General features: G+C 41.5%; 1 protein-coding gene across 1 annotated transcript in view; it reads left to right on the plus strand.

Annotated features, from left to right (window-relative positions):
- Positions 1 to 21,297, plus strand: part of Dnah9 (dynein axonemal heavy chain 9) — a 329,177-nt gene that overhangs the window by 192,871 nt on the left and 115,009 nt on the right. Inside the window, exons 46-49 of the mRNA XM_051180369.1 lie at positions 3,150 to 3,292; positions 3,844 to 4,005; positions 4,149 to 4,382; positions 17,290 to 17,550. Coding sequence (XP_051036326.1) covers positions 3,150 to 3,292; positions 3,844 to 4,005; positions 4,149 to 4,382; positions 17,290 to 17,550 — 800 coding nt within the window. The remainder of the gene's footprint in view (positions 1 to 3,149; positions 3,293 to 3,843; positions 4,006 to 4,148; positions 4,383 to 17,289; positions 17,551 to 21,297) is intronic.

Consider the following 21,297-nt stretch of genomic DNA (forward strand, 5'->3'; position numbering starts at 1 on the left):
TTTTCCCTGTGTGTATGAGAGTTTCTTTAAGTAGATGTTCCACAGGTGCTAGGTGACTTGATTGCCCAATTATATGTCTCTCAACTTTAAGAATGAAGCATGAAACTGCTTTCCATGGTGGCTATGCTAATTGAGATTCTGCCATGGGGACTCTATGTGTTCTTTCCCTATCTCTTTTTCCTCCAATCCTCACCAACACTCCATTCATCTGACATTAAGTTTGTCAACAGGAATAACTGAAATCTCATCATTTTCCTTTACCATTTTTCAAGTGACGTTGAGCTATATGGAGCTCAAATATTTATTTAAAATATTAAATAAAGAGGGTGAAAGTACTTGCTGCCAAACCTGATGAGCTAACTTCAATCCCTGGAGCCCACACAGCAGAAGGAGAGAGCTCGCCCCTTCAAGTTACCCTCTGACTTCCACATGCTAAGTCTTACTGGATCACTCCATCCCGCCTATATATGGTCCTTCCTTACACACTTTGACCCTTGGGCTGATGTTAATTAAGAGTTTGTAGATGTTCTTTCTATACTTGGGATACTAACCCTCTCCTCATTGTGTATGTGGGTGATAAATGCCATTGTAAAGTCTTTATCTAATTTTCATCATAGCAATTTAGTTGTAATGCCATAAAAGTGAACCGTGTTTTTAACATCTTGGGTTTTTTTTTTTTCATGCTGTATTTCAGTAATTCTGTCCTATCCCCAATGTCTCCTGTCTTGATTTTGTATGTATGTCCTTTATCCACCTGGAATTGATTTTCACATCATGATCTAACTGTTTTATGATGCTCATATTGAATTATCCTAGCATCTTTACTTACTAGTCTATCCCATTGCATGTCAATCTTCAATATTAGATTTTGTCTTTATTTTTTCTCTGAGTCATCTTTTAAATATTTCACCTTTATTATGTTAATTTACCCCAGGACCAATTTCACCTCGCTTTAACAATCTTAAGCTTTACTTGGTATCTGATAGGGTGAGTATCTCACTCTTCACTCCTCTTCCAAGTACATCTTGGGATATGGTTGTTAGAATCAGATTCTGTCTTGTGTTTTTGCCTCTGTGTCGGGTGTGGTACTCACTGCATCATACTCAATGTGTACATGTCTCTCCTTCCTCCTAAGGATCTCATTTCTTTCCTTCAATAACACTTTGCTTTAGGACTAGTCCTTTGCACATTGTATGTATTCATTAGTTGGCAACCTATAGTTGTGTAGCTGTTCTAAGTGATAACTTCTAAATTAACTTTTTTTTCTTTTGCTGGAGAACAAAAATGTAATTTATTTTAGCATGTTGCCTTTGTATCCAGTAAGGCTGGCATTGAACTCTCTTGTGAGTTGTGCATATTAGTGTGAACGTTTCTCTGTTTAAAATTGGATTTCAAATGATAATAGTTGTGTGGCTTTAATTATCTTTATGTGTGCATCTGTTTTTCTTTTCTTAATGTTTTGCAAAGTCTGAAACAACCTGTAAGATGCTAAATAGAAAACATGACAGCAGCTATGCATGTCTTGTTCTTCCTTTAAAAGCAAACATTTAGTGTTTTATGGTTAGCATGTTTGGGATTGATATCTGTCATTGGATTAAGACAAATTCATTTATTCCTGTTTTAGTGGTTTTGATGTTTTAATCTTTTTAAAATATTTTATTGCTTTTCTTTATTGTAATACATGTGCCATAGTGCATGTGGAGGTCAGAGGGAAGTCACTTGAAGGACTGAACTCACTCCTTCTACCTTATGGATTCCAAACTCTGATGTCAGGTTTGGTGGCATGTGCCTTTACCTGCTTAGGCATCTCACCAGACTTTGCTTTGCTTCTTAAATCTTTTAATGTAGTAAAATATTTTCATTAAGTTTTCTAACATCTTGGCATTTCCAGGAAGAACCCTAGTTATCAATTCTGATTTTATGCATTTGTTAGGTTTTTAAATTTTATTCACTTGTGGGATTAAGCATGCAATTTTGTTCTCATATTGCCTCATTAAAATGTTTTCTGCCACTTTAAGGTCTCATCAATGTGGTTAAAAATCAACAATTAAACATACTTTCAGTATACATCTCTATTATTATGGGCAAGTGTAGAGTCTTTTCTTACTTGCAAACCTGATATATATAAACAAAAAGTCACCAGTTTTGATCAACATTTTTGTTATTACAACTAGGTTAGGCATCTATCCATGAGTCTAAAAGACATTTTTATTTCCCTTTGTATGGAATCCCCTTTCCTACCCTTCACTCATCTTTCTGCCGATTATTCATCTTTTATTGGTGAAGAATGTCTTCATCTAGTGAGGGAATAACCTGAGTTAGTGTCTATCCTCTGCAGTTCCTGTGTCATGCTATTGATTTGACATTTTTTAAGTGATCAAATATCTCCATTTGAGATCACCAGTTTTATTTTTATTTTAAAGTAGATTGAGTTCAAGTCAGAAAATCATTTCTTACTCAGAGCTCTTAAGGATTTTTTTCTCACCCCTTTTCTGGTATTTTTTTTATCAGTTTCTAATAGTTAAATAGTTGATCTACTTAAAATTCAACCTAGAATACAAATTAAGATGAGAAGCCAACCCTGATTTTGTAAGTCTTAGTTCTGCAAGTACAGCCTGTGGAATTCTTAGGTAATTCACACCCCCCCCCTTGACTTAATGCACTGTTCTCAGATTAAATCACAGCAGTCCATTCTTATGTCCTTTGTCCTGTAGAAAGTGACTATACCTCAGTCTCCTTCACTATATGTGCATAACTTTATGTTGCTTTTGTTTCCCTTTATCACAAATCTTGTAGATAAGTATGGTTTATATCTCCTTCTAAATAATAAACTTCTTGAGGGTAGAGTTTTCATAAAGGTCAGTAATATAGTAGTTAGTAAATAAATGCCTTGAACAAAAGAAGAAACTGCCAGTATGGTGTTACCACAAGATAACAAAAAAAGATATTCTATACCCCTTCTTCTCATTAATACATTTGCTTCCTGTCTTTGTATCATATGGCACCTGTCTGGTTTCACCAGTATGTGAGGCTGAACATAATGAAAAACCAAGAGGCCTGTATCTTAATGCCAAAGAACTCCCTTTATTTGATTATATCAATTATCAAGATGTCAAACCCATCCCCTCTGTGCCCCCCCTTATCCCCAGGTGAGATCCCAGATCTCTACTCTGATGATGAGGTAGAGGACATCATAAACAATGTGAGGAATGAAGTCAAAAGCCAAGGTCTCATCGACAGCAGAGAGAACTGCTGGAAGTTCTTCATAGACAGAGTCCGGCGACAACTTAAGGTACAGAAAGACAGCCTGATGGGCATGGACAAGAGCAGAGGTGGCTACAGGATGTAATAAATTGGACTCTGTCCCTCTCAACTGTCTCAGGAGGGGTTGGTGAAGATATAATGCTCTTTTTAAAACAATTTATTAAGATTTCTTTATTTTATGTATGTGGTACTCTACCTGCATGACAGGAAAGGGCACTAGACCTCATTACAGATGGTTTGTGAGCCACCATGTTGTTGCTGGGAATTGAACTCAGGACCTCTGGAAGAGCCCCCAATGCTCTTATCTGCTGAGCCATCTCTCTAGCCCATAATGCTCTTTTTTGACTGAGCATCACTCCTAGGATATGATTTCCCTCTTTGAACAGGGCTTTCTCATGCACAGAGCAGCCCTGTTGCTATTGCTCTCTTAGCTAGACGGATGGGCTCACATGGGAAGCTTCTACCACTGTTCAGCATGCTTTTCAGTTGTCTAAGAGATCAACAACCTGAACCCATGCCTGCTTCTCTGTGGACTTCTCTGATACCTTCTTGGTTCTCCCTCCCCTTGTGATGTCTCAGGTGACTCTCTGTTTCTCCCCTGTGGGGAACAAGCTGAGAATTCGAAGCAGGAAGTTCCCAGCCATTGTGAACTGCACTGCTATCAACTGGTTCCATGAGTGGCCTCAGGAGGCACTGGAGTCCGTGAGCCTCCGCTTCTTGCAGAACACAAAGAACATTGAGGTAAGAGGAGAAAGTGTCTGCCACTCCTCGGATGTCCAGAAATCAAAGTTAAAGTTGTGGGTTCAATAGAGCTATTGAGTGTAACTTTCCATGTGATGAAGGATTGAATAGTCATCTTCAATCTGGTTATTTCCTGATTTTAGCCTGCTGTGAAGCAGTCAATTAGCAAGTTCATGGCTTTTGTCCATACAAGTGTCAACAAGACATCCCAATCTTACCTGACCAATGAGCAGCGTTATAACTACACGACACCCAAGTCCTTTCTGGAGTTCATCAGACTATACCAGAGCTTGCTGGACAGAAATGGAAAAGAACTCCAGTCCAAAGTAGAGAGGCTGGAGAATGGATTGTTGAAGCTGCACAGCACCTCAGCCCAGGTGAGCAGTGTCCCCCTCTTCCACCTAGTAAGGAGCAGCCCCAAACCACTGCACTGCAAGTAAAGGACTGAAAACCCTCTGTGCTCATCTCAAGCCCCATAGCATCCACCAAGATGATCAAAAGTCAAGAGCAAGTTACCCCAGCAGGAGTGCACATCTTCAGTGTCAGGTCTTGCCTGTTCCCCTCCCTGAGGCTGGAATCTTCTGAGGGACCTCCTTCCCATTCCTCATTGACATCTTCTCCTCCTTCTCCTCCATTTTCCTTTCCTCTTCATTCATTACCCTTCTGGTATAGTCTGATTTGAGTTGCTATAACAAAATACCTGAGGTGGAATACTTTATAAAGAACAGAAAGATTTTTTTATTCACACTTCTGGAGGTTCAAAAGCACAGCACCTACATATGTGGAACGCTAATGAAGGCGATGTAGTGGTGGTAACCACACAGACAAGATCAGTATTAATCCATTTGTAAGGATAGAGGCCTTATGACCTTCTACACTGAACATCTGGGGAACAACACCACACCAAACCACACATCGTTCATACTCTGTGTGTGTGTGTGTGTGTGTGTGTGTGTGTGTGTGTGTGTGTGTGTGTACTGAATCTGACAAACAGCCCTTAGAGCCTCATATTTAAATGAATCTTGTCTCACTTTGTGCATTTCTTATAATACTTCTAAATAGTTGGTCATGGTAAGAAGGGCTGCTTCATCCTATTCTTTTTGTATTTTTCTGTCTACTCTTCCAGATGGAACTGACTTATTTCTCCCATCCTTCTGTTCTGCCCTTAAGGATTAGAAGATGTTCAACACCTACTTTGCCTTCACTCATTCTTGTCAAATACCACCTTGCCCTCAAGAGCCCATTTCTATCCTGTTTGTCAGCAATCAAGCCAGCTGCTAACTGCAATGGTGGCATTTCAGAAATCTGAAAAATTAAGGTGCCATTACGCTCACCCTAATAAACATCACATGTTCCTGTAGATACATGGGCCTCTTGATGAACAACAACCTGTGTTACCAAAGATATCTGGCCCTTTCTTTGTCTCCAAATTTTGCCTTTGAAATTATGATTTTGAACTTCTTTCTCTTCTGCCTATTTTGGTTCGTTGATTCAGAATACAATGTATCTAAAGGATTTAAGTTCCCTCAAGGGGATGAAGTGAGCCGTTGCAATCTGATAGGAAAATTCCTCTCTCCTGTGTGGTTCTGTTTATCTGGCCTGGCCTCTCTTCTTGGAGCAAAGCATGGCTAACTGCACTGGTTCCTGTCCCGAATGGATTATGTTCTCACTGAGTTTTTCATCCTGCTGGTCATTTTCTCTGCTGTATAGGAAAGATTCCCAAGTTAATGCCAACAATGATGTATTCATAATATGTAATATTGCATCTGCTTCATATGCTTGCAACATGAATTTTAATTATGCCATTGTGCTTTAATGTCCTAAAGGCCCTTCCTCATCTCACCCTTATCAGTACACTCAATTGCTTTTTACATTGTCTGATTTTCTGCAAATGGGTTCCTGCAATTCCTCGTACCCGTGAATCCAACATTCTGCCATGCTTTCTCCAGTCTGATTATGGTGTGTTCTTCGTCTTCTAGACTATGCCACTTCCTTGTTTGTTGTACAGGTTGGGTTTAATTATTTTTCTTGGCTTACCTGTAGGCAAATTGATATCAGTTCAGTGTTTGTCATCGAATCATTTGTGTCATGACCAACACCCTGTCTTGGAACTCCAGTTCGTGAAAAACTGAAGCACACAGATCCTAAGCATTGTACTGGTGCTTTATGCCTTTTTAAAAAATTGTTTCTCTTCTGCTTCTTTCAATCTCTCAATCGAAATAGAGAAAAATCAGAGTTTAGTCCCCAATACAATATCAGACTTCCTGATGCCTCCTACTTCGCCTTCCTTCCTCCTGTTATCACCTAGAGGTCTTCAGAACATCCCCCAACCCCCACCCCTGCCCCAGCATCTGTGCCTCCTCCTCCTCCCCTCTGCTCTGGTAGCTGTAACGTGTACGGTTTTTCCTCCCGCCGCCAGTATTGTCCCGCCGCCGCGCCAGCCCCAAATAATACACAGAGACTCTGTATTTGATACAATGCTGTTGGCCCGGTTACTTGTTTCTTATCGGCTAGCTCTGCCTTAAGTATTAACCCATTTCTGCTGATCTATGTATTTCTCTTACCGGGGAGCTGGCAGCATACTGCTTTCTTCACACTCTCCATCTTGACCCCTCCTTCCTATTTCCTATTTCCTCCTTGTCTCCTAGTCCCTCCTATCTTCCTTTCCTATTGGCCAACAGTGCTTTATTATTAACCAGTATGAGAAACATATACAGAATGACATCTCCCATCAGGCAGCTATTGATTTATTTGTGCAGAGTGGTAGCAGAGTGGTAGTGCAGGAAGTGAGGGGTGCGAAATGCATGGGGCAGACACTGATACCTCTGTGTTCAGATGCTGTGTCTTTTTGTAGAAAATGAAGAAGGCACAAGTGGAGGTGACATCTATTAACAAGCCAAGGTCAGGTTATCCCATTAGGTAAGTCTAGCTCTCAGTGTACACAGTAGAGAATCTCAGCCTCAGTTTCAATACCTGCCACTATGAAGAACAAGCTTCTCCTTCTGTGTTCTCTACCTCTGTGATTTCTACCTCCAGCTACCTATTTACCCACACCAGAAAGTGTCACATTCAAGACTCCCCAAGTCCTGTGTTTCCTGAGTATTTTAAAATCTGTTCACTAAGCTATTTCACCAATTCATTCTCTTTTTTTGAAAAAAAAAATGGTTTCTACCTGATTGCTTTTGATAGAGTGACTTCTTGATCTCTCCTCCACTCCAAATACACTTCACCTATTATCCCACATCACCCATCTCAGCCCAAATCCCTGGAGCCATCCTCGGCTCTGCTCAATCCTCTCTCCTTGCATGCTCCCACCCAGGCCATCAGAGTGTCCCTGTTAGCTCAGGCTTCAGTCTGCTCACATTCTCTACCCCACTCCCTGTACTGTCACCAGCTCAGTCTGAGCTACCATCTTGACCGGGATAATCTTAACACTCTCAGAACTCACTTATCTGCTTCTGCTTTTACCAAGTGAGCAGCCAGGGTTTCAAAGGGAAATCAGGCTCTGTCTTTTCTGTTTAAGACCTGGTGGTCCCCTTCTCTGCTTCCCAGGAGCTTCCAAGGCTCCTCTCTAACCCTGCCCTTCAACTCCCAGACTTCATCTCTTACTAACCCATCACTGCAACATCCCTCTCCAGCCAGGCCACACTCTTCTCAGATGCACTGGGGCTTGGCATCACTGTTCCCTCTACCTGAATAAGGAACACAACTCTTTGCTTAGTATCACTTTCCCAATAAGTCCTATTCTGATGACTACAACATAAATCACCACTCCTCTCCACTCTCCCCCCCCCCCATTATTCTACCCTACCAATTCTCTATAGTGTGCTCCCATATCTGGCATAATTTACATGTTACTTATTACTTATTAGTTATTTAATCACTTTGGTCTGTTGCTATCAGTTGCTTACGAGCTCTGTAAGGACCAGAATTCTTGTCTGTCTGAACATTATATCCCAAGAACCTAAAGAATGACTGACAGGATGAAACTGATGTAATAGCTATTGCATGGATAAATCAATGAATGAACAGTGTTCAATTCAGTGTCCCTGGCTATGTTCTGGACCCTTGCATGCTGTTCCACTCTATGCTTTTCCCCCTCTAGCTAGTTTCTGTGTATGTCTTCAATGACTGCACTTTGCCAACTGATCCTGAGTGGTTTTGCTATCCCTTCCAAAGCACTTCTAAGCTGACGGAGTTATGCATGCCCTTGTCTGTGGTTCCTTCCTTGAATTACATTTCTTCTCCTGCATAGATCATTATCAGTCCTTAGTAGAAAACAGCAAGATTCATTTCTCTTTCATCTCAAAGACCAGTACACAGTAGGTACTTATGAAATATGTGATTAAATGGACATGTGAAAATATGGTGGATGAATAGACAGTCAATTCATCACCTCCAAGCTTGCAGTAGGGATCCAGGCTGACATTGGGCAATGTTGCATAAATGGGGAACATTCTATAAATATTTATCAATGGCTGCCTGGATTATTCTTTTAGTAAAATTGCATCTCTGTTCCTAACTCTGGTGTAAGCACTTTATCTGCCATTGTTTTGGTTGATTTTTTTTGGGGTAGGAAATTGCTAAATTATATCATCATAATCATGGTATAAGGCTAATAATTTAAATTATATTATTAACAGAATTCTACCACCTGAGTATGACAGTTTTCTGTGATCCTAATCAGTATGAGTACACTAAAAGAATGTTACAGCTCTGTCTCAAACAAGATGCAAATTAATTTACTAATACTTTTTATACCAGAAGCACTCATGATTATGATAATAATGAAAATTATGTGATAGGGACTGGAGAGGTGGCTCAGCAGTTGTGAATGCCCATTGGTGTTGCAAAGAGCTCAAGCTCAGTTCCTAGCACCTATGTCACTCACAGCTGTCTGTAACTGTAGCTCCAGGAGATCCAATGCCCTCTTCTGGCCTCCATAGGCATCTGCACTCATAATTACACATGCCCACATTATTTGCTTGTGTGGTAAATTGAAAGAAAATTGACCACCATAAGCTCATAGGGAGTGACACTATTAGGAGGTATGGCCTTGTTGAAGTAGTTGTGAAACAGGCTTTGAGATCTCATATGCTCAAGCTACCCCCAGTATGCTCCTCAGTCACCTTCTATTGCTTGTGGATCAAGATGTAGAACTCTTGGCTCCTTCTCCAGCACCATGCCTGCTCGTCCACCACCATGTCCCACTATGAGGATTTAGTCAGTTCAGACAAAACCTCTGAACTGAAGGCCAGCTTCAAATAAATGTTTTCCTTAAGAGTCATGGTCATGGTGTCTCTTCACAGCAATAGCAACCCTGACTAAGACAATGTATAACTAAAACTAAGTAAATCTTTTAGAAAATTGTTTAATAATCCAACATTTATCAGCTTCAGATGTATGATTTTTGTACTGAGATCTTGTCAGACATGTAGTTTTATTATTGTACAACTAAACTTAACTTCCTTCTGATCCAACCTTTTCAATTCAGACTCTGGGCTCTTAATTTTAAATTTTAACATGATTTATCTCCTCTGAATTCTAAAGCTTGAGTATTCAGGGGATGAGACCCAAGAGCTTGTATGTTGGGGCCTCAGCCAATGTTCTGGTGGTGTTAAGGAATATTTAAGAGGTGGAACATAAATTAAGGTAATTATATCATGGGGGCCAACTGTGGAGGGATTAATAGTTTCTGAGAATTTAGTTCTTTAAAGGGTAGGTTGCTTACTTTTGTTTGGTTGGTTGACTGATTGGTTGGTTAGGGTTTTCGGTTGTGTTTCTTATATTCTGAGACAGGTTCTCACTTTGTGTTTTAGCCCAGGCTGATTTGTGTTTTAGCTCAGGCTGGTCTCAAAGTCATGGTGATTCTCCTCCCTCAGCATCCCAAGTGAGCCACCTCAGCTGATAAAAGCTGTTATGTGTATTTCTCCTCTTCTATATACAACCAGTTCACTTTCCACTTCTCTACCATGTTGTGATGCAGCCGGAACTCCACCAGCATGTTGGTGCCATACTATTTGGATGCGCTACCCACCAGAGTCAGAAGCCAAGTCTTAAACCTCCTTACTCTGTAACATAGCCAGTTTCATGTGTTTTCTTACAGCAAGAACAAATTCTAAAGCTTAGTATTGGGGATTTCTCAGCAATTAAAATACATATTGCTCCTTCAGGTGACCTAAATTCAGTTCTTTCACTCACAGTTCAGGCACCCACGCACAGTGTGTATACTTACCTACAAGAACACACACACACACACACACACACACACACACACACACACACACACACTAAAGCTTTTGATAAAGCCTAGTGTTTTGGAAGACAATCACTTCAGATTTAAAACTCCACCTCATGGATAGTTTCCTCAGACATGTCTTTATCCTCCTTTTCTTGCTATACTGGTATGTAGTTCCAGGAAACTGCTGAAAAGCTTCATAGTGTTGGCACTTATAGTTGGCAGTGGCTCTGATGGAGGTCTTTAGGTGACATCTTCAGTTGAAGCTGAAGTCTTGGTGTAAACTGTATCGTCCCTTGGTATGCTCAGAGAACCCAGCCTGACTGAGGAGGGAGGGGGCTGTTGGACTCAAGAAATATGCACTAAAGACTCAGTTCCCTGCATACAGTATTTAATCTACAAACAAAACCTTGGAGGGGCTTTTAAAATTATTTTACATTTTTTAAAGTACAGTCTAATGTTGTGAATCATATATATTAGATCCAGTTTATGTTGGGGTTCTCAAATAGTGTCAGGAATTGAAGGTACTAAAAGATGATGGGTTTAGTGACATTCACCCCTTTGTTTACACAGTTAAAATGTAATTCAAATTCAAGAATACAAAAATGGGAGGGAGAAAGAGAAGGAGGGGAGGAGGAGGATGAGAAGGGAAGGGAACAGAAGGATAGAAAGGAAATACACAAAGTTCCCAATCACATGGTGGACACACTCAGCCACTTATATGTAAACTGAGTTCTTAATTAGTCTAGATAATAAAAAGCCAGAGTCAGATATAGAGGGAAATGCTGAGAGATCAAAGAGAAGGAGCAAGCCACAGTACACCTTATCTCCTTAGCATCTCAGAAAGAAAACAAGAGAGCAAATTCCTTTCTCCCTGCTTATATCCTGTTTCTGCCCAGCCACCTCACTTCCTGTATGTCTGTACAGACCTCCAGACCTCTATGGTTAGCTAGCTAGTGGCAAGCTCTGTTCTCTGACCCTATGACAGGCTTTATTTGTACAAGTAAGATATCACCACACTTATCACCTATAACTACCAAATACTCAAACTATGACTATGGTAGGTGTAGTGCTCAGGGCTAGACCATTAACCTAATTGGCACAGGGGCCTAAGTTTGATGTCCAATACCATAGAAGAAGAGAAAACTTGGGGCAGGGGATCAACTGGTTGTCATGTGCATGTCTGTAATCCCAGGATGTAATGGCACATGCCTGTAATCCTAGATTGTCAAGGTGCATGTCTGTAATCCCAGGTTGTTATGGTACATGACTGTAATTCCAGACTGTCATTAGGCATGCCTGTAATCCCAGGTTGCCATGGTGCCTGTAGTCCCAACACTCAGGAAGTTGTGATTGAAAGATCCTGAGTTTGAGACTGGCCTGGACGATATAGAGAGACCCTGTTTCAAAACACCAGTAACAAAAATGTGGCTAGAGGTAGGTATCATGCTAGAAGTAGGTATCATGTACACCCTGGAACTTGAAGATTTAATTTGCTAAAAGGGATGTAAGATAGCTTAGTAGTTTCCTATAATTAAGTGTTAAAATAACACGTTGCCTATGTTGGTTAAATACAGTGTAGTGTTGTAATTTTTTAAATTACATGATATAGTTATGACTCTTTTGATAACTATCCAACCAAACTTTAAGTTGGTTTAAGAAAAACAAAACAAAATTTAAAATATGGCTTGATTAATGAAACTGAAATATCCTGTAGGACTTAACTTGGCTCAGGCTAGCACTAGCTTCTCACACTAGGCCCTTGTACATTGTGGCTTCATCCACATCTCAGCTGTCTTCTCTGTCACTTATGCTCAAACAGGTGACCTCTTGTCCCATAGCAACCTCCGGCTTATATGATGCCGGCTTGACAACCAACCCCAGGGTCTTTTCCTAGGATTTTCAGCCAAGTTCCCAGGAGAAGAACCATTGGCTCTGATGAGCCACTCTGTCCACAGTCTAATATTCTCTGTGATCTGGATCCCCATTGGTCAACCTAGGATCAAAACCAGCACCATCTTAATTACAAGGGCTTTGTGAGGGATGTTCTCCAATGCAAACTCTGCTCCCAAAAGAGATAAAACATTTGTATTACAAAGGTAAACATGCTGGTAGAAAGGGGGTCTGTGTTTGAAAGGAAGATGCTTTGAGGTCTGTGGTAGTGTGAAAGAGGTGTTCCCATATTCTCAGGCATTTGAATACTTAATCCCCAGTTGATGACTTTATTTGAGGAGGTGTAGGACATGTGGATTTGCCGAAGGAAGTACATCACTGAGGGGTGAGCTCTCCCGCATCCCCAGTTCACTCTCTCTGCTTCCTATTTGTGGTTCAAGATAGAAGCCCTCAGGTCTGTTTCTGGCTCAAGTCACTATGTCTGCCTGCTGCCATGCTTGCCTCCCATGATGATGAACTAAAGCATTAATCTAATTAATCTTTAACAATAAAAAAATCAGGAGTCAAATGTCAGGGTAAGAACCTGAAAGATCAGAGAAGCAGGGAGCAATTGCTCCCTACCTCTACCATTCCTCTGTCCAGAAGAGCTGAGATCCACTCTCAGCCCCGCCTTACTACTTCCTATCTCCTCTCTGTCTACAGTCCTCCAAACCTCTATGGTTAGCTAGTGGCTAGCTCTGCCCTCTGACTCCAAGCAAGCTTTATTTGTCAGAGCACAATCAAAATATCATATAGCAATGAACCCTTATTCCTCTGGAACCATGAACCCCAAATAATAGTCACTTCCATCTATAAATTGCCTTGATCTTGGTGTTCTATTGCAGCAACAGAAAAGAAACTGATACAAAATCCACATTCTCATTAGAAGAGTTGGCAGAATGGATGAGGAAGAAAGATGTTCTGTACTCCTACCCCTTGCTGGAGTGCCTGCTCCTACTGGTACTAAAGCTCCATTTATCCAGCAAGTGATCTGGTCACAGCCCTCCCCAAGCACCTTAAGCTGCAGGAAGTCAGTGTTTCCCCCAGCATGGACAACTCTAGGAAGATGCATGCAAAATGCATGCACTTTTGTCCAAGAAACATGCTTCTTCTCAGCTGTGATTCTCAGCCACATTCCTTGGGTTCTGGGATTCTGGGGCTCTAGGGAAGAGGCCAGGAGAAATTAAGCCTCCCTCTTTGGCACTATGTGTTTGGTCCTTAAACATCCAATGCCTTACCACAACCTGGATGCCCTTACCCTCTCATCAGGTGTTTTCTTGAGAATGGAGTATGGTTCTGATTCATGGATCCAGCAATACTGTGGGAAGAGTTTTTCTGTGTTTCTGAGATTTTTTTTTTTTTTTCATATTGCTGTTTGGGGAGCATTAAGTAAGGAGACAAACAAAGTGTGGCTTGGATGATTTCTTAAGAGAACAAGAAAGCTTTAAACCAGTCATCTCTAATTTGTTTTTCTGTTGAAGAGGAATCCTAAAATGACCCTGAGCTCCCTGTCTTGGGTGATTAGGGGGAGTGGCCTCCTTCTGACTGACAGGACCCTGCTGTCACTCCACATCACAGTTTAAGAGCTATTAAACTCCTATTCATAGTGAAGAGGATTATTTACCTTGGGCTTGAGGTCACAGCCATATCTGCAATCAGCAAAACAAAACAAGCACAAAGAAAAACGAAGATGAAAAAGAAAAGAAGAAAACTTCAATTTTCTCAAATCTCTCAAGATTTAAAAAGAAACAAAGTTACTGGTGTGTTTGCTGACTGGGTGATTATGCAGCTCAATCATTTTGATTTACAATTGCATCTTTGTCCTTGTAGAAGCAACGTGGCAGCTGAACAACTGGAGATGGAAGCAGATTAACCTTCCAACTTGTGAATATAAGACATGTTCCAAGGAGCAGCCTCTATTTGAGGTTAAAACAGGCTCTGGCTTCCATGAATACACAAAATTAAAGAATATTCTTCTTTTTTTTTTTTTTTTTTTTTTGCCCCCTTTCCTTTTCTTCCTTTTGATCTGCCATGAAAGGGGAATTATCAGAGGCGTCTAAGCCTCAGTTTTATTTTTCGACTTATGCATTTTGCATCATAAAGCACTCAAATCTGTTTGGCGTGTTGTAGGAGCTCCGAAGTAATCTGTGGTTGTTGCATGCAGTAGACCACAAGAATGAGAGGCAAGAGGTCAGGCTGCAATGTAAGGTTTATGAGCCATACTGCAAATACAAAGGGCTTCTTAGCTTTTCAGAATAAATAGGTCTGTCTTCCCTTTGCACTTGAAAAGGACATTATGCTAGACCAGCCAGTCTCAAAAACCTAGGCTAGCATCAGAATCCACAGAGGCCACTAAGGCCTCACCTCCAGAGTTTGACTCAGTAGGGGTTGGAGTAGGACCTGGGTGTTTGCATAGTCAACTTGTTTGCATAGTCACCAGAATCCTGGGTGATGCTGATGTTGATGCTGATGATGCTGGCCCAGTAAACACTGTCTCAAACCATAACTCTGCTGATCTAAAGAGACACAGAAAACCAGACCCTCTCTAATCCATTCATGAGGCTTCATTATGTCTCCATAGGACATTTGACATCAGAAGCTGTGTGGGGAATCCAGCTTGCTAGGGTCATTGGTACTCTGGCTATCTAATCTTTATATAGTCATCCTTTAAGGATTGTAGAAATTAAATAAAGACTAACCACATGGAGGCTTTCCAGAGCTTCCAAATTAGAGCCTATTAACGGTACAGCTGTGCCTGTAGTTAACCAAGACCCAAGGGGAAGAGTAGAAGAGCTTTGTAGGATACAAAGAGAAGGCCCTGATTGGAGGCTGTTCACCTGGGGAAGTGAAGGCAGGCATCCCTAGAAAGCAGCATTCTATGGGATGGGTTAGGGCTTTCTTTGAACCTACATGGCAAGTAACAACAAAATAATAATAATAATAATAATAATAATAATAAGTTAGTTGTCTATTATTAATCACATTCTTGCCATTGAGAGCAACTGTTATATTTATCTTTCTGGATTGTGGCTACACGATGTCAATCAGATTGCGTACGTCTCTAATTCAAAGCAGGCTGGCTTCTTGAGTTAGTCATTAGGCAGTTTCACCTGGGTTTCCTTTGAATTTGTTCTAGGCATGGAGGGAGTGTTGTTCTTTTGTTACAGTTATAAGATAAAGCTGGAGAAGGGGGTTATCCCTCGTGGGGGTCCCAAGGTAAGGGACCATGTAGGAGAGTATATCAGGTTCCATAACAGGAGAGGGTGTCCGAGGTGGAGGGAATAAAATGCCAGGCAGACAGGGCTTAAGTAAGAAGTTTATTTAGAAAGGGGAGTGAGGAAAAAGAGACAGAGGAACCAGGAACAGAAGAGGGAGAGAGAGGGAGAGAGAAAGAGAGAGAGAGAACAAGAGAAAACAAGAGAGAACAAGAGAGAACGAGCAAAAGAGCTTAAGTGGGCTGGGGGGGGGCTTGCCTTTTAAAGGGGTCCTTTACACCTGCCTGCAGACTAGTACGCATGGAACGCTGGGCTGGCCAGAGTACTGACTGAGTGGCCTGAGTGCATTCTGCCAGGTGACAGGGGCAGGCCAGTATAATGCCTGAATCCTTAGAGGGAGACTGCGTGGGTTTGTACATCTCTCTTTTCTCATTTCTCTTGAAGATAAGAGGTTAACTACCTGGACAATTGCTGGAGGTCATAGGTCAGACTTGTCCTTGTTTGTATACAAGGCCGGGACACTGCCCATTTGCACACTTGATCTCAGGCTGCAGAGCAGACATTCCCTTTGGTGAATATCCAGCACATTTGGCAACACACAATTTGAATTATGTAACTACTGATCCTTGCTAAGGAGCTATCACAGGGAAGTATAATGTTAGGCACATCAAAGGTTTTAATAACTATTTTTAGATTTACATGGAAAAGAATTGAGTTTCATCATGGCCTCTTCATGTGTCATTACACTGTTTTCTCATTCATTACCCTCCCCCACTGCCATTGTACTAGTTACTTTGTGTCAACTAAACACACATTAGAGACACCTGGGAAGAAGGAACGTCATTGGAGGCATTGTGACCACAGCTGTGGAGTATTTTCTTAATTGCTAACTGATGGAGGAGGGCCCAGCCCACTGTGGGTGGTGCCAGCCACCCCTAGTCCTCTGCCATGAAGAGCAAGCCTGGAAGCAATGTCCTCTGTGGTCTCTGTGCTTCCCATTCCTGCCCCGAGTTCCTGCCCTGGCTTCCTGCCCTGGCTTCCTTCTAAAGGACACCAACCTGTAAGATAAACCCTTCCTCCCCAAGTTGCTTTTAGTCAATATTTTATCACAAACAGAGAAGCAAACTGAGATATTGCCCCCTCACTCCCTCCCCACCCCTAGCTAGTTTACTCCCTTCTCCTGGTTTCTTCTCCTATGTTTATCTCATTACTCTTTATTTCCACCTCCCTTAAGACCTCTTCTCTCCTCTCATAATCCCCTTTATAGCTTTATGGTGTATAACATAAACACACACAGACACACACACACAGACACACACACACAGACACACACACACAGACACACACAGACACACACACATACACGGGGAGGGGGAGGAGGAGGGGGAGATTTTAAATCTCAGAGCTGCATGTAAGAGAAAATATGTGTACTTGTTTTGACTCTAGCTTTTTTTTTTTTTTTTTTTTTTTTTTTTTGCTTAATTATTTCCAGTTTCTTCAATAAGCGGCATGGCATGATTTTTCTGTGTGGCTGAAAAAAAACTCCATGTGTGTCTTTCTCTGTGTGTGTGTGTGTGTGTGTGTGTGTGTGTGTGTGTGTGTTTGTATGTTTGTCCAAAGGTTGATGGAAGCCTAGGCTGGTTCCATTTCATGGTTATTGTGCCCACATCATTTGAGCATCAAGGAGAAGGTTCTAGGCATTTGGATTTCAGGGCACTTAAGGGCATCCTGCATGTCTTTTCTTTTTCCCAGTTCAGGGAGTTTTGTTCCTCTTGAGAGTGCAGCCTCTGTCTGTATATGAATGGGCTCTCGGTTCTTTTCCTGCAGCTTTAGGTTCATGGGGCCATGAGCACCATCTCTCTGGTCTGCTCCTAATCGGCCCTGTGTTCTCTGCTGCAGGTGGATGATCTGAAAGCCAAGCTTGCCACCCAGGAGGTGGAGCTGAAGCTGAAGAATGAAGATGCCGACAAGCTGATTCAGGTGGTGGGTGTGGAGACCACCAAGGTGAGCAGAGAGAAAGCCATCGCAGATGAGGAGGAGCAGAAGGTGGCCCTGATCATGCTGGAGGTGCAGCAGAAGCAGAGGGACTGTGAAGAGGACCTGGCTAAAGCTGAACCAGCCCTTACAGCAGCCCAGGCAGCCCTCAACACTCTCAACAAGGTGGGACAGCCAGGCAGCCTTGCCTACCTTTCACACCTAACACCTGGTTCTCATAAAGTGATGCAGAGCACATCTGGGGGAGGGGGAAGGCTGAGGGTGGGTCCCCAGCAGCCACAACTGCTGATCATTAAGTAAATAGACATCAGTGTAAATTGGCTGCACAGTACAGCCCAGGGCCTTGCAACGAAATCCCAAAATTGTGAGTCTTAGAGAAACAACCAAAGAGTCCATGAAAGATCAATTGGTCCACCCTCCCCCCTTCAGAGATGAGAAAACCAAGACCCAGGAAAGAGCTTTACATGCCGAGGTTCACAGATTTTGAAAGCTGGAACTCTGAATTTTTATCTTCAGAGCTCAATCCTAAGGTTTGTCTGTTACATAAAGCCAGGGTTATTTTCCCACCAGTCACTGCAGGCCACACAGGTTGGTAGGTACTTGAACATTTGAGCTCTGGGACTTAAATAAGGTGCTGGTTCCAAACTATATTTTAAAAAAAATAATAAGCCACAAACCCAAATGAAAACACATTCAGCTAAGTGGCAACAGCATAATTATGCCTCGACTAAGTTTAAGTTACATTTGGTGCAGAAAGTGTGACTTTGACATGAATTTGTCAAATTCCTTTAAGTCCGATGTGGGTGAGACAGGCATATGGCTTTCTGGTTCTCCTTTCTCCTTTTCCACATTTAACTTTCCCATTTGGTAACAATTGTTGAGAAGCAAAGGAAGAAGGAAAGAAATGAGTGAGCAGACACATTTGCTATGAGGTGACACCAGAGAAGGGCTGGGGACTGACCCTGCATTCAGATGCCCACAAGGGTTCCTGGGAGATGCTGCTCTAGTCTCTGAGACCTGGCCCGGTCCCAGTGGACTTCTTCCTCCTGATCTTCCTGGGGCTCTGGCAATTCATTTCACCCTGTGAACAAGCATCTTACCTCAGATCTATGAAAGCATTTGGCATCTCTGCCCTGCAAGTAGCTTGCTTGCTTCTCATCTACTGGAGACATCTGTATCTCTGTGTCATCTCCAAATAAGTTGGATTTTTCATGTTTTTGTTTTGTTTGATTGTTTTTTATTTAAATTTTTATGTTTTGATCATACTTTTTCTCCTCCCCTAACTCCTCTCTGATTTCCCCATACCTCTAGCCACTCAACTTTGTGTTCTTGTTGTCTTTCTCTATCAGTTTAAACAAAAGCCCAAAAATGAAGCGCACACACACACACACACACACACACACACACACACACACACACACACACACACATATCCTGGGCATGGGACCTGCCTTAGAAAGTGGTTCATATACCCAGTGTCACTCTATTGTAGAGAACCAATTTTTTTCCTTTCCCAGTAGGTATCAATTCAATTGCAAATAGCTTCCTGGTTAGGATTGGGTGACTGTGTCCACTTCCCTTCTCAGTGCTGGGGTTTTGTGGATTTGAACCTGTACAAGTCTTTTGTGCACAGGCACAACCTATGAGATAAGATGTACATCAGTCCTATTGTATCAGGTTCCTCCCTAATTACATCACCCATGCCTGCCTTCAGGCCTGCAACCCTACCCAGATTTCAAAACAGAACTTATACCCACCTTCTGATTTATAGGTTACAAAAAAAAAGAAGAAAAGAAAAAGAATATACCCCTGGCTTGTGGCTTGTTCACTAATAATTTCTACTAAGAAAATTAACATCTTTCTTAAGATCTTTTGACACAGGGATTACAGTTCCTAAGATGTACTGAAGTAAATATAGTACGTTTGCTGTGCTACTTTGGAGCAACAATGATATAAAGTCCCCTCCACATTGTTATAATGACTAGAGGAGATAATGTATGAAAACTAAGTAATCAATAGCAGTTGTCAGAAGCTGTCTTTGTGGGACTGCAATTGGAACCAGTGGAGTGGCCCCAAGTTTGTACGCAAGTGCGGTGTGTGGATGAGGGAAAGGCCAGCTGTACACAATAAAGAAAAGATGGAGACACAGAATAAAATCAGGAAGGCAGATCAGTCAATACTGAATTGCCATGAGTTTATTTTTCACCACTCTTATATACCGTAACCAAAAAGGGGAACATGGTATCATGTATACGGAACAGACTTTTCTTCCTCCTTATTCTAAGGGTTCAGTAACCACAACTTATATTCAACTTCTCCTTCCCTAGTCTTGAGGGTCAGGAGTAGCCATGCCTCAGACCGGTTCTGTTATTTAGAATAAGACAGCCAAACACCCTACTGTAACCTTTAGGTCTTAATGACTTGCTGAGGACAGTTTTGAACTCTGTCCTTGTGCCAAGATGGAGTGCAATCATCTTTATGGGTACCAACAAGCAGCCACTAACAAAAACTTCATTGCTATCCCTATTGTCATGGTTGGCACAATCGCTTTGGTTTTCATAAAACCAGAATAAAGTGAACACCTGTAAACTCTCTGGTTGGTTGTTTAAATGATAGATTGGTAAATAGATATAAATAACAGAGTATAAGTCAATAACTCAAGAAGTGATAGACACAAATCATCCTGGATCCCTCTGCCACAAAGGAGGTGAAATGAGTTTTAATCACTGCAGGCAGCATGATAGGTTGTTTACCTACCTGTGTGGGATGATGCAGTTTACTCTTCCTTCCAGTTCATTTTCCTATGGCATAGATAGGAAAAGATGGGGATTAGTGGGCTCTTTGTGATACATAAATAGTATGTCAATCTATTAGAAAGTTTGATCAATGTTATTTTTACAATACACCTAGGATCCAAATGCTTGCAGAATCTCGCCTGCATCAGCTTGATGAATGCATATCCATCTTCTGGTGCTGTGTACACCAGTGCAGCCTCATAGTGATCTGTCCCCTTTACTAAACACTGACAAATTATAAGAGGGTATGATATGTTCATGGGATATGTGTATCTATGTGTGTGTGTGTATGTAGAATGATTAAGCTAATTATCATATTACTTGCCTCAATATGTAACAATTTTGAGATTATAAGAGTTGAAATTTATTCTATTCGTGCTACAAATTGTATAGCCCTTAACTATTAACTATACATTTACCACGCACAGTGGGATAGATCTCCAAATGCTGATGTTTGACATGCTATCCTAATCCACGTGGTTTCTGGCAGCCACTGCTACATTCTCTATTTGTGGGAGCTTAATTGTTTTAGACTGTACACATAAATGCCATGTGATGTTTGCCTTTGTTTCGTTTATTCCAGGTAGCATAATGTTTTCTGATTATAGTTGCCTTCCCACAAATGACAGATTTTCATATCATCCACTTAATCTACTGGTGAGACTTGAGTATCTTTCTACGGTGACCCCGGTGAATGGTAGTCATGAACATGGAGGTGCAGACATTGCTTTAGTGTACTGATTTTAGAGCATTCGGGTAGATACCTACAAATGGATTGTTGAATCATTCATTGACTGTTGGGGTTTTTCTGACACATCTTGGTGTTGTTTCCCATAATGTCTGTATTATTGTGCATTCCTATCAGAACTGTACAAGGGTTCCCCTTTCTCTGTGCCCTTGTCAGAAGACTCATCATCCAATCTGTCTAAAAGGCCAGAGTGAAGTGCACTTTAACTTGTGTTTCTCTAATGAATGCTGAGACTCTTGTAAGCTATGAGCCATTCGTGTTGACTTCACTTACAACTATCTATTTATAACCATTAACCTTTTCTTAAATTGATTGCTTCCTATCTATGGAGTTGTTTGACATCTTCATGGATTTTAGATGTCAGCTCTA

The sequence above is a fragment of the Phodopus roborovskii genome, unplaced genomic scaffold (assembly GCF_943737965.1).
Source record: "Phodopus roborovskii unplaced genomic scaffold, PHOROB, whole genome shotgun sequence".
Lineage (NCBI taxonomy): Eukaryota > Metazoa > Chordata > Mammalia > Rodentia > Cricetidae > Phodopus > Phodopus roborovskii.